This window comes from Carassius gibelio, chromosome B22 (assembly GCF_023724105.1).
Source record: "Carassius gibelio isolate Cgi1373 ecotype wild population from Czech Republic chromosome B22, carGib1.2-hapl.c, whole genome shotgun sequence".
In the NCBI taxonomy this organism is placed as follows: domain Eukaryota; kingdom Metazoa; phylum Chordata; class Actinopteri; order Cypriniformes; family Cyprinidae; genus Carassius; species Carassius gibelio.
In genome coordinates, this window is record NC_068417.1 from 17,654,837 (window position 1) to 17,668,102 (window position 13,266).

Consider the following 13,266-nt stretch of genomic DNA (forward strand, 5'->3'; position numbering starts at 1 on the left):
GTTATGTTTGTACTGGCTACTGTATACAGGCCACCTGGGAACCATACAGACTTTATTAAAGAGTTTGGTGTTTAAACATCCGAGTTAGTTCTGGCTGCAGATAAAGTTTTAATCGTTGATAATTTTAATATCCATGTTGATAATTAAAAAGATACATTGGGATCAGCATTTTTAGACATTCTGAACTCTATTGGGGTTAGACAACACGTTTCAGGACCTACTCATTGTCGAAATCATACTCTAGATTTAATACTGTCACATGGAATTGATGTTGATTGTGTAATTATTCAGCCAAGTGATGATATCTCAGATCATTATTTAGTTTTGTGCAAACTTCATATAGCCAAAATTGTAAATTCTACTTCTTGTTACACGTATCGAAGAACCATCACTTCTACCACAAAAGACTGCTTTTTAAGTTATCTTCCCGATGTATCCAAATTCCTTAGCATATCCAAAACCTAATAACAACTTGATGATGTAACAGAAAGTATGGACTCTCTCTTTTCTAGCATTTTAAATAGAGTTGCACCTTTACGCTTAAGGAAGGTTAAGGAAACCAATAGGACACCATGGTATATTGAGCATACACACACCCTAAAGAGAGCAGCCCGAAAAATGGAGCACAGCTGGAGGAAAACAAAACTAAAGGTATTTTGTATTGCTTGCGGGAAAGTAACCTATCCTACAGAAAAACTGCTAGATCCGATCTTTTAGAAGAAAACAAACAGAATCCCAGGTATTTATTCAATACAGTGGCTAAATTAACAAGAAATAAAGCCTCAACAAGTGTTGACATTTCCCAACATCACAGAAGTAATGACTTTATGAACTACTTTACTTCACTGTAAAAAATTACTGATGCAAAAAGTTGTACAAATGAGGAAATACATGAAGGCTCAACATAATGGTTTTGTCAAAAAAGAAAAATATGTTTGGTCAACGACTGCATGATTTCCATGACTGTACTACAAAATGTTCATCAAGAGAAAATAAATAATTGTGTTGACAGAACTTTTAATGTTGCACAAAAAATCTTATGTTGGCCGAGCAAGAGGGAACAGCGTCAATCGTCTGAGCATGCGGAAAGAGTTCTACCAGGCGCCTCCTGGAGTTTCCCCCACCAGAGTTAAAGTTGACCCTAACGGTTAAGCATGACATGTTCCCGTTTAATATTTTTATGGTAAATATTTTCAAGTTCCATTTGCATTTTGGCTTATGATATGTATGATAATTGACTGTAACAGAGAGCTAATAAATAAATAAATAAAAAGTTGTGCTAACACGAAAACGAATAGCTGCTAATGTTAGCAGAATTGTAAGCTGTTTAACGTTATCAGTTTGCCAACGGTTACATGTATATACATCTTCTGCGTATTTTGCAAAGATAACTTATATGCATGTCTTAAGTCCTCTTTCATCCTCTCCACATAGGATGCTCCTCTAATGTTCTTCCGAAAACAATTAGATCATCTAGATACACTATAACTTGTAGCAAGTGCACATCTCCAACTGCCCTCTCCATCAGTCATTGAAACGTTGCTGGAGTTCCAGATATCCCTTGTGGCATTTGCTCGAAGTGGTAGAATCCAAAAGGACAAATGAATGCCGTTTTTTCCTTATCTTCAGCAGCTATTTCAATTTGATAGTACCCACTCCTTAAGTCCAAGACAGAAAACCACTTGAGAAGGGTCTGGCTGCAGACTTGCACTTGCACTCTCAGACTTGCATTCTCAGACTTGCACTCCCAGACACTTGTGCTTCTGCTAGCGACGTCACTTGCAGTCTTTATTATTATTTACTTATTTTCTATTTATTGATAACTTTTTGTTTGAATCTTTCAACATTTTACAACAGTAGCCAGGTGGTGAAGACAAGAAAAAAGAAACTAAATTACAATGTAACTTGCAATCGCTACTTGCACTCTCCGCTACCTGTGACGTCACTTGCAATCAACACAAATCGTGCATGTTGCCAATGGAGACAAGACCCTGTGGTGGTGAATAAACGATTAAAACTAAATTAGTAGGCCTACTACTATACACAAAGTTTTTCGTTAAGCGTTTTCCTCATGTAGAAAAAAACAAACACTTAATATGGCATAATGTATTAGGATACGTTAAATTCAATTAAAAGATCAGATTCGATATATAGTTATTATTTAATGTACTACAAGGCAAGCAGATGGCTATGAACACAATGCGAACACTTAATGTGGCCTAATAACAGACTAAGATGATAAAAACAATTCAGTAGGCATAGCCTATATGTCTTGTTGTTGACTCAAAGTATACACAGACCAGCAAATATGAACGTGCATTATGAAATGCATTAAGTGATTTTAAAAGGATCAGCTCCGTTCAGGCAAGCAGACGAGTACAGAACGAAGTGCGTTAAATTGTACATTAAACGTTTTCCTCCTATAGAAAATCATTATAAATAAAACACAAAATGTAGCTTAATGGACAAAGACAGTGATATAAACGAGTTGTAGACAGTTTATTCTATATGGAAAAATGCTTAACGCGAAACTTTGCGCGTTTCGTTTATTCACCACCACAGCTTCTTGTCTCCATTGGCAACATGCACGATTTTTGTCGATTGCAAGTGTTGCAGGTAGCAGAGAGTGAAAGCAGAGATTGCAAGTGACATTTTAATTTAGTTTATTTTTTTCTTGTCTTCGCCACCTAGCTACTGTTATAAAATGTTGGGAAATTTAAAAAAAATCAATAAAATAAAAAATAAAGACTGCAAGTGACGTCACTTACGGAAGTGCAAGTGTCTGATAGTGCAAGTCTGAGAGTGCAAGTGCAAGTCTGCAGCCAGACCCTCTTGAACCACTTGCTCCCCGACACACAATCCAGTGTGTCCTCTATCCTGGGAGTTGTATATCGATCCGGTACTGTTCTGGAATTCAGAGTTTTATGATCAATACGAGCTATGACTATGGGTGACGCATAGGGACTCCTTGATTCCTTTATTATACCAGCAGCCAGCAAATCAGATGAAGGCGCACATCATCGATGTCTGCTGGGGCAATACGCCTAGACCTCTCTCTGGCGTGCAATCATTCAGCCTGATAGTATGAGTCACATCTTTTGCTTTTCCCACATCCCATTCTGATATAGAAAACACGTTTCCTCGCTCAGACAGCTTCTTTCTTTATCTTTCATCCCAATTAAGCGGTATTCGAGAATCGCCAAAGTTAAAGATATTCGGATTCAGCTTCCTGACAGTGGTCTGATCTCCCTGCGCAACAGTAAGAGTGTGAGTATGGAAAACATTTGCCATCACCGTCCCTGCACTGTAAAACCCGACAAGTTAACTTAACTCAAACCGTTTGAGTAAACCGATTGCCTTGACTGTGAAACCAGACAAGTAAACTTAACTCAAACGGTTTGAGTAAACAGATATCCTTAAAAACCTGACAAGTTATGTTAACTCAAACCGTTTGAGGAAACCGATTGCCTTAAACCATTTAAGTTGAAAAAACTAACAGTTATGAGTAATGTGAACTTAATTCAGTTGAGTTCACTGAAAGAAGATACACATTGCAATTAAGTTATTAAGTGATTAATTGAGTGATAATTGAGCTTTAGTGATGAACACCTGCTGTTAACAAACAGAATTACTGGAATGCCTGTATCTTTTGCAGCTTCATTGCACACAAGCAATTTGAAGTTATCCACGTCTATATCAGATGAATACAGGACAGACGATGGGACAAATACTCCAGCAGGTAATAAGTTTTCATCTGTGGCTACTTCTAGGAGAACATCTTCTCTCACCTGTTCCTTGAGTTCAACTTTACACTCAGCATACTTTTCACCCTTCTGAGGTATTTGTTAAGGATCCAAGTCCCATCCATTTAACAATCCCTTCAATTGAGTCAATCACTTCCTCTTTCCATTTCTTACGCTGGAAACAAGGTATCGAAACAGTTGACTGAATTCTTAGGGAATGTGGATCATCCGATACTCCTGACTCCTGGCCAAGTGAAATCAGTCCTTGGAAAAAAAAAAAAAAACTTTCATTGATTGCAGGAACCTGTTGAGGATCTTGTGGTTCTGGATACACCAATGCTAAGACAGGTACTGTTTCTTTCACTCCAATAAATGACTCAGGAAATTATACATCCACTAGAATGTATTCCTTAAAAGGATAGTTACAGGCACTCAGTCCCCAGTCCCCAGATAGATAATCCAGTCAAAGGTTGAATGGAAATCTGTGGTAAGTTCTTGGAATGCCACTGTTCAAAAACAATGGTAACTTGAGAACCACTGTCCAGTAAAGCACTGCATGGACATCCATTCAATTCCACTGAAATGGTTGAGACCGGTCCCACTAGATCCATAGGCACACATTCCTTCTCTCTGACATCAGTTAGTCCCTTCTTGGAGAAACAATCTGGACCACGAGAAGCAACAGGATCTTCCTTCACCCTGCTCACTTCTGTTTTAGCCCTTCGGAGGGATTTCACCATCTTTTTATGACTTTGCCAGTATTCTCTGGTGCGTTGCTCTTAGTGGCTATATGTCCATCTTCCCCGCAATGATAACAGTAGAAATCCTCCTTACACTTCATTGGTTTCTCATTGTGTTTCAAAGGCATTGCTCTGAAGTCCAGCCTAGTTTTAGTTTGAACAGGCTTAGCAGTTGAACTGATACTCATCACCTCCAACTGTTTATTCAACTTGTGAATTTGTTTCTTTAACTCTTTCACTTCAGACTCTCCATGAGTATCCACTCTTTGCTTTCCCAGCTTTTCTTCAGGATCTATCTTCATGGATGTAACAGGGACTTTAGCTGAATCATCTCTCATATTGTCTTTCAGCTCCTGAAGTTCAGTTCAGAGTTGCTTAACTACTTCCAATTCCAGATTATCATCGGATTTCAGATTTATTGATTTCACTGATGTTCCGATTTTACGACGTGCAAGTTCATTCTCTTCAACTGTTTTTAACTCATTAAATAACTCCAAGAAAGTTGGAGGTTGGTTTTCCGTTCTCATATCCTCAGCTGTAATAACATCACGTCTGAGCCGAAAGCAGCACCTCTGATTAGCTGTTCAATCCTCACCTTATCCATCATGTGACATATCAACCCGCCTTTTTGCACCACCTTTGTCAACGATTTCTCTATTCATTTCAGGAAGTCACCTTACCGCCTTCACTCAAGAGCAGGGCCTTTCAAACTCTTCATTATCCATTGCCACTTTTCTTTTTCTGAACACTCACATTCAGCTGTCATTAATCTGGCCTGTTCCATCAAGTTCTCAAGATTTTCTTCTCCCGAAGGGGTAGGAATTGTATCAGAAAACATACCCAATCGCCTATAAGCATTAGAGTCTCCAGAGGGCTTTGTTTTTTTCCAGAATGTCCCCAACTGCACGTATAATGGATTCGGGTGAACCAGCACTGGAACTGGTTGAATGGAATTAAAGATTCCAAGTCAGTCATGGATTTTCCTTCCTCGTGCAGAAATTTTGCCAATTTCTCAGAACACTCGAATGCAGGTACATCAAAAGGTGCTACAATGAAGGTGCCTCCACATCTCTTCCCCTTTGGCTCTCAGCAATTCAGCTGGAATGCGGTTAGGATCTATTACTTCACGGCATTCACACAATATCGACACAGTATCTGGGCTTTGTCCCTTTTTAGAGTCTCTAACTCTCACTCTGCCTACCGCTTTTATAGTTTCGACAGCCTCTTTAATACATGCCACATCAGTTGTTGCAGGTACTCACATTAACATGATAGCATGGCTTTCCTCAATTACAGATTCCTTGCACCAGTTTGAGAGTTCAACAGACAAAAGTGAATCATTCTTGAAGGCCATTTTGAATCTTGGAAAGAATAGTCAGTAAGTCCCCTTTTCTTCTACTGAATGCTTAATCTTAATATTCAGGATTTTAGGGAGAGAATAATTATCCCAGATGAGCCCCGAAATTGTGTAGTGCCTCCTATGCTCTGATTATAACCAGAGCAGCGAACAGGGTTCTTAAAGTGTCTCTCGACTATGCACTAATGATATCCTAATGACTTCAATCAACACAAATGGGTAAGTATAACAAAATTAGCCTTTAGGTTTATTTATACACAGTAAAATAAAATAAATAAATGTGTAAATAAATGTGATTATCTATTGTATATTCTCACACTGACGACTGAACTCTTATGTTACTCTTCGGCTTATACGCGTGAAGAGTAACGTGCATACACTTTCATGAATGTCCTTAAACTCTCCGATATGAAGAAATATAAGTTTCAACAACTTATTTTCATGTAAATGTACATTTTCTTCTCCACCATCCGAGCAACACTCTCATGCGTATTGCTCTGTTCTCCTTTTTTTTCTCTCGTCCAATCAGAATCACACTCTCACTCGTGAAGGTGGGAACAAATAAATCAACAACCTTTAAAAAAAGGCAAAAAATAATACTAACTTGCTAGGCAATAGCACATTTTCTGCAAGAGCATTACATACAAAGTATCACCGTAATTCTTAAAGAAACAGTGCTTTAAATTGTAGTTCTCAAATGAAACACAAAATAACACATGTACATAAGCATGGCTGATGTACTCCCTTATGTATCATAATAGCCGGGGCCTTTATTAACCTGAACTGCAGAAGGTAACAGGCTTTTATTTGAAGAGGGCTTTTATTAGAGGCAGGCCGTTATTTCTAATTCAATCTATTTGATAAGTAATTGTTTTAAATAACGCGTTTTACTTTCCAGCGGACAGAGATCATAACATTAGCACAGAATGAGTTCAGAATCAATCACCAAAAGAATCAGTTCGGTTCAGACGTGCTCTGTGTCATTCTGCTTCACACTGAATCACGCATGCACAGTATCATCAGCTCCTCGGTTCTCGAATCTGACTCGTCCGACAGAAACGCTTGGTTCAGTGTACTGGTGATCTGAAAACCGATGCAACCAGTTCTTGACTCGAGAACGAGAAATGCTCCGGCAGTGGGCGTGTACGTTCGTTATCTGGCTCTGCTGCACAAATTTTCCCCCGGCCTTTATTTAAGACTGTGCTTTATTTGTCTGTGTTGACCACGCCCCCGGCCACTATAAGAGGCCCGGCGTTTATTTGACTACTGGTTTTTATTTGAGGAATTACAGTATTCAAAATGAACCCTTCTCATGAATTAGATATTATTTACTCAATAATAACTTGTTTTTTTACCCATCATTAACCCATTCTGTTATTAACTCAACATAATAACCCTACCTGGGTTACACTTATTTAGATGCGGAACCAGCATATCTCTTTATGACCAAAACAAACAGGATAACCCCTCTTGAAATATTTAATTTAATTTGTGGCTGTATATATACACATATATATATACACTGCTTTTAAACACAGTGCACTTATACAAAAACACATGTGAAAATTAACCATTTAAATGCATAAAATAAGCATTTATGTCTTCTGTTGACTTCCAGGAGAGCAAGCATTTTGGGAAGTTTTGAGAAGCTGAGTGAGCAAAAACACTATAGTGAGCCACTTTATTAAAATACCTGGAGGTGAGGTATAACATTTTTTTTTAGATTTACTTAGTATTACTTGACATAATTCATAAATATCTCAATTTCAGTTAAGTAGAAATTAATTGTACTCACTTGTGTTTAAGGCACTGAAACAGTCCAGTACATTAAAGTAAAAAAAAAAACAAAAAAAAAACGAACGAACGAAAAACAAAAAAGAACGAACTAAAAATAAATTAATCTCTTGAAAGAATAAAAATTTCCCACTTCCCACATTGTGACATAGATATGTAGGGGCGGGTTAGAATTAACTGTTTTAGGGGGGTGTGGTTGACTCTTAACTTTTATAAAGAATATCTCTTTGGATTTGAGACTTTATAACTTTGCAACTTTACAGAATTTCTTAATGGACCAAGAGCTTTTAACCCATCCAAAGAGAAAGGAAAAATTTGAATCGCATCATATGACCCCTTTAATAAAAGGTCTGGGGAAAACATTTTGCACTCTGAAAGTTACACTAAGTTTAAGTGCACATAATATGAGCACTTTAGTATCACATTGGCTGATTATTCACTGACAGCTGATAAACAATCATTGTCAAAAGTCTTGAGTAACTCACCACCAACAGTAACAGTGAATCTCTTGTATAAAGTATGTTTGTTGCTGCTGATCTTCACTATAAAGTCCAGAGTCAATGGTGCTGGTGTTTGTGATGGTCAGAGATCCAGTCTGATCCAGTTTCAGTCTGTCTCTGAATCTCTCATCATCATAATATAATGGTGAGCTCTTGGCCTCTATATCATGTTTAGCTATGAGTTTTCTTTCATCTCCAAACCTCCACACTATCAGCATATCTTCGGTTAATTGAGGAACAACAGTCTGAAGAATGACAGGATCTCCCTCCTTCACTGACATTAGCTTCATTTCACCTTTAGCAGCATCAATAACAGCCGGAGACCCTACAAGAAACAGATTTACAGTTAAATTCAACAAACTGAACACCATTACTCACATAACTACAAACTTAAGACTTACAGTTGGTTATTTCTGCGTAGATATGCAAATTAATTAATTAAAAATAATCAGTTTGACATGTACAGCAGTTAGATATTGGTGATTAATTTGACTTGCCACAAGGCGTCTTATTTCATATCACAACACAGCAACATTTCACTGTCTGAATCACTGTTTTGAGTTTGACCATTGAGTTTGAGCAAACTTTAATTTTTCCAAGAAATTATATTTATTTTATTTTTATTTTCATGTTTCACCATACATGACATTATTAGTAAACTTATAGGACCATATGGAAGTTGTGTATATTTGTTTTAAAATAATGTATGGCATTTTATGTTGTGTCATGTCACTTCCTTTAACTGAATTGCCCAATCGCGTCCCACTCTCGTCAGAACAGCTTTGGACTTGAGCGAGACAGGTACGTTGCAAATGTGATCCGTGACTTAGAGCTAAAATATATAAAATTGAAATATATAAAATATAAAAAAAAAAAAAAAATTAAATAATTAACAATGTAAAAATAAAAGTGCAAGGGCAACTTGTAATTATTATGGCAGTGCTTCAAAATTCAGTGTAATCAGTTTGCCAAAAAGAACACAGAACATTTTACACACCATTTACACGTATAGGGAGCTGTATACATTACTTTCGTATCAACTAACATTTAAAAAAAAAAAAAAAAAAAAAAAAAAAAAACATTTTCATGAATTCGAAAGTTTAGGTCAGAATGGCTTTATGAACACTTTACACAACACAATTGTTCTACTTGTGTTTCTTGATTAAGGCCCATTGTTTTTATCATGTTAGTTCACAGTGAATTAACTAATGTTAAAAAACACAACTTGTGATTTTAATAATGTTTTAGTAAATGCTGAAATTAACATTAACTAGATCAGGGACATGCAGAGAGTTCCTAAGGGGCAAGGGCAATGTATGTGTGTGTGTGTGTGTGTGTGTGTGTGTGTATATATATATATATATATATATATATATATATATGTCAAAAATTTGGATACATTAGGCTACTATTTTACTTATGGTCATTAACCCTACGTTTATTTAATCAAAATTTACTTTAAATTATGGCCGGGACTTTAACGCGTTAATTGAGATTAATTAATTACACAAAAAATAACACGTTAACTAAGATTAATTAATTACAGAAAAAAATCCCGCATTTTTAATAACTTATTTTTGCACCGCGGAACGTTTCTCACTGGATGAGTTTCGGCAGAACAATTATACTGGAGCACCAACTAGCGTTCGCATATCACCGCAGGCGCAGCACATCGAGCCTCAAGTATCACCTAAACGCAAAACATATAGCAGCTAGCGTGGACTTTACACTTTATGTTGAACTATGTATTATTTTGTTGGTGCAACAGTTTATGTTGAACTCTTTATTGTTTTGGCCAAGGTTATTGAGAGTTGGACTTAGTATGTTATGGCCTCTGAAGCAACAGAGAGATGTTTTCTAATAGTCAGTGTTTCCAATGTTCTGAATGTAATTGACAGTATTGTGTTTTACTTAAAAACACTTTACAGAAGGTTCCAGCACCTATAAGCTTCCTGAATTTCTGAAATGTACTATTTCTAATTTTTTTCTAAATATGCTATTGCTACACTTCATGGCAATTGCACTTCATTGCAATTCAATTGCACTGGTCTGCTAGACTTGGTTGAACAAAAATAAACAATATTTTGTTGCTTAAGCTTATGTATTCAGTCATTATTCAATGGTATACTAAAAATCCATGTGAAAAAAAATTACTTCTGACTGTTCTCAGGTCAAATAATTATATGCGATTAAAATGCGATTAATTTTGATTAATTAATTACAAAGCCTCTAATTAATTAGATTAATTTTTTTAATCGAGTCCCGGCCCTACTTTAAATACATTTTATGCAATGCTGATTTATTAGCAATGTTGGAAACCTGTGATAGGTGATAGTTTTCAGGATTATTTGATGAATAAAAAGTAAAAAACAGCATTTATTTAAAACATAACTTTTGTAACAATATACACTACCGTTCAAAAGCTGGAGGTAATTATTTGTTTTGTAAATAAATTCGTTTTAATTAATCAATGATTTGTTAAATTGATAGAAATAGTGGTGATTGATACAGCAAGAAAACATCTCTATTTTGAATGAATGCTGTACTTTTTAACTTTTATCAATGAACTGACAAAAAGTATCACAGGTTACAAAAGTAGGTAAATAAATTACTGAAAAAGCACCATATATATATATATATATATTATTTTTTTTTTATTATTTTTTTTTGACATTAGCACATATTAGGTAAAGACACTTAATATAAAGTGTGACCAAATTTATGTTTACCATAGACGGTAACAATGAATATTGTGAACAACGTCCCAGTGCTGTGACTGATCTCTGCTGTATAACGACCAGAGTGTATGGTTCTCATGTTCTTGATGGTCAGAGATCCAGTCTGATCCAGCTGCAGTCGATCTTCAAATATCTCCTCATCTTCATATGAGATTGTTTTTCCAAAAATACTAGCAATCATAGAGCCCTGACTGCCAAACCTCCACTCTATCAGATTAAATCCCTGTATCTGAGTAAGATCAGGGCTCAGAGTGACAGAATCTCCCTCCATCACTGACTTCACTTCATCTTCATCAACACCAAACACACCTGCATCACAAACAGAAACAGTTTCTCAGAGATTAAACATTGCTGATAATGTTAGTAAACAGTTTTGACTGTAAGAATGCATGTATGTATTAGTATCATACTATTTTATAGCACTTGCTATTCAATTCGGTATACTACTATTTTTAATGAATTATGCAGTTGTTTAATTGTATGCATACACTTAATTAAAGCCCAAACTCTGTCCTGGAGGGCTGGTGTCCTTGCAGAGTTTAGCACGGAGATAAAGTTAGTTTGACATTTTACAGTCATTGGACATTGTTTTGTTTTTTTTGCCAATTAATCTCTTTGCGGCTGTTATGTTTTGAGCCCAAACTAACTTAGATAATAATAAATACATGCCTTTTAAATTGCAAACTTTTAATGTATGTAATTATATAAATCCATTACACAACAACACCATTTGATCTAAATCCATATTTTTCATATGTTTATTATACTGTATCCACTTACATTAATTAAACTCTGACACTGTTTGAGATACAGTTATCATAACAACTGTAAAAATCTCTAAATATTATTCTCAAAAATGCACAAGGTTCTGAATTCAGAATATTATTCAGATTTATTGTTTTGTTTTATTTAGTTTTTTACAGTACTGAACCCATTTATAGTTTCTTATTAAGTCTCTAAAGCTCATCAAGGCTCCATAAAAAAAAAAAAAAAAAAAAAAAAATGTTATTATGATATAAACTTATGGTTTCAGTTTTTTAATACACAACAATGAATTTCCATCAGCTATTACTCATAAAGTATCACATAATCTTAATGAAATCATTCTAACATGCTGATATATTATTAGAATGATCAAAGTTGCCAAAAGCTGTGCTGCCAAATGTATTATTATTATTATTTTTTTTTTTTTTTTGGAAACTGTGATAATTGTTTTTAGGATTCTTTGATTAATAAAAAGAACAGCATTTCTTTCAAAATCTTTTCTAACAACATAAATCTTTGCTATCTCTTCTTAACAATTTAATTTTTTCATTTGAAATTAAAATAAAATAAAAAATAAAAATAAATAAATAAAATACCATGACCCCAAAATTTGGAACTATAGTGTATATTGTATAGTGTATATTTCTATTTTAAATAAATGCTCTTCTTTTAAACTCATAGAATCCTGAAAAATTATCACAGGATCCAAAAAAATATTAAGCTGCACGACAGTTTCCAGCACTTATAATAAATCAGCATATTAAAATGATTTCTGAAGGATCACGTGACACTGAAGACTGAAGGGATGAAGCTGAAAATTCTTTGATCACAGGAATATGTATATGTATATATGTGTGTGTATATATTACGAGGTGCCAAACAGGAAATAATTACATACAAATCTGAATGTGTAGAAGGGATTCCGAATATATAATTGTAAATTGTGAATATATAATTAAGCCAGATTAAATCATTTTAAATTGTAAATATATAGTTATATTTTTATATATTGTTGTCTGAATATATAGATGCAAATCTGAATTATATTGTTCTAAGTCTGAATATATAGAAGAAAATCTGAATATATAGTGTGACGAGCACTCCCAGAGGAATCAGCGTCGCCCTGGAAACCAAACCAAAACACCTGCACGCCCTCGTCACCGGCTGATCGGTCACAGCTGCTCCCCATCAGCCAGCACAGTGAAAAGCAGCACATGTTGCACTGAGAAGAGGTTCTCAAACAGAATGCAAAGCTGGACTAACCCCTCTCTCCTATCCCCACAGAAAGCAGCGAGTGACCGACAGCCCACACCCTTTGGAGCACGTCTGGACACCCACTTTCCCCTTGATTGGCACAGAGGAGCACGGAGAGCACACGGGGAGCACCAACCAGCGGAAAGCAGATCAGGACACTTCACCAGGCACCCTTCACTTTTCAATAAACCCACCCTCCGGGGTTTTTGATTTCACGTGCCTCTTGTCGAGTGGTTCTTCACCCCGTGACAGTGGTGGAGAATGCGGGCAGAACAGTGAGGAATCACCGACAAGGTCACCGCCCCAACTCCTAATTTTTTTTTGCTTTCTGTCAGCAGCACCACGGAAGGCGGCACGCGCGGCCCCGCGATGGAG

General features: G+C 35.9%; 2 protein-coding genes across 2 annotated transcripts in view; one reads left to right on the plus strand and one right to left on the minus strand.

Moving 5' to 3' along the window:
• The window catches only part of LOC127988462 (uncharacterized), a 523,986-nt gene that overhangs the window by 494,877 nt on the left and 15,843 nt on the right, over positions 1-13,266 (minus strand). Inside the window, exons 2-3 of the mRNA XM_052591221.1 lie at positions 10,864-11,181; positions 8,336-8,459 (exon numbers count right to left, since the gene is read on the minus strand). Of these exons, the coding sequence (XP_052447181.1) occupies positions 8,336-8,459; positions 10,864-11,181 (442 nt within the window). The remainder of the gene's footprint in view (positions 1-8,335; positions 8,460-10,863; positions 11,182-13,266) is intronic.
• The window catches only part of LOC127988499 (SLAM family member 5-like), a 240,114-nt gene that overhangs the window by 204,324 nt on the left and 22,524 nt on the right, over positions 1-13,266 (plus strand). The gene's annotated exons all lie outside the window — the stretch shown is intronic.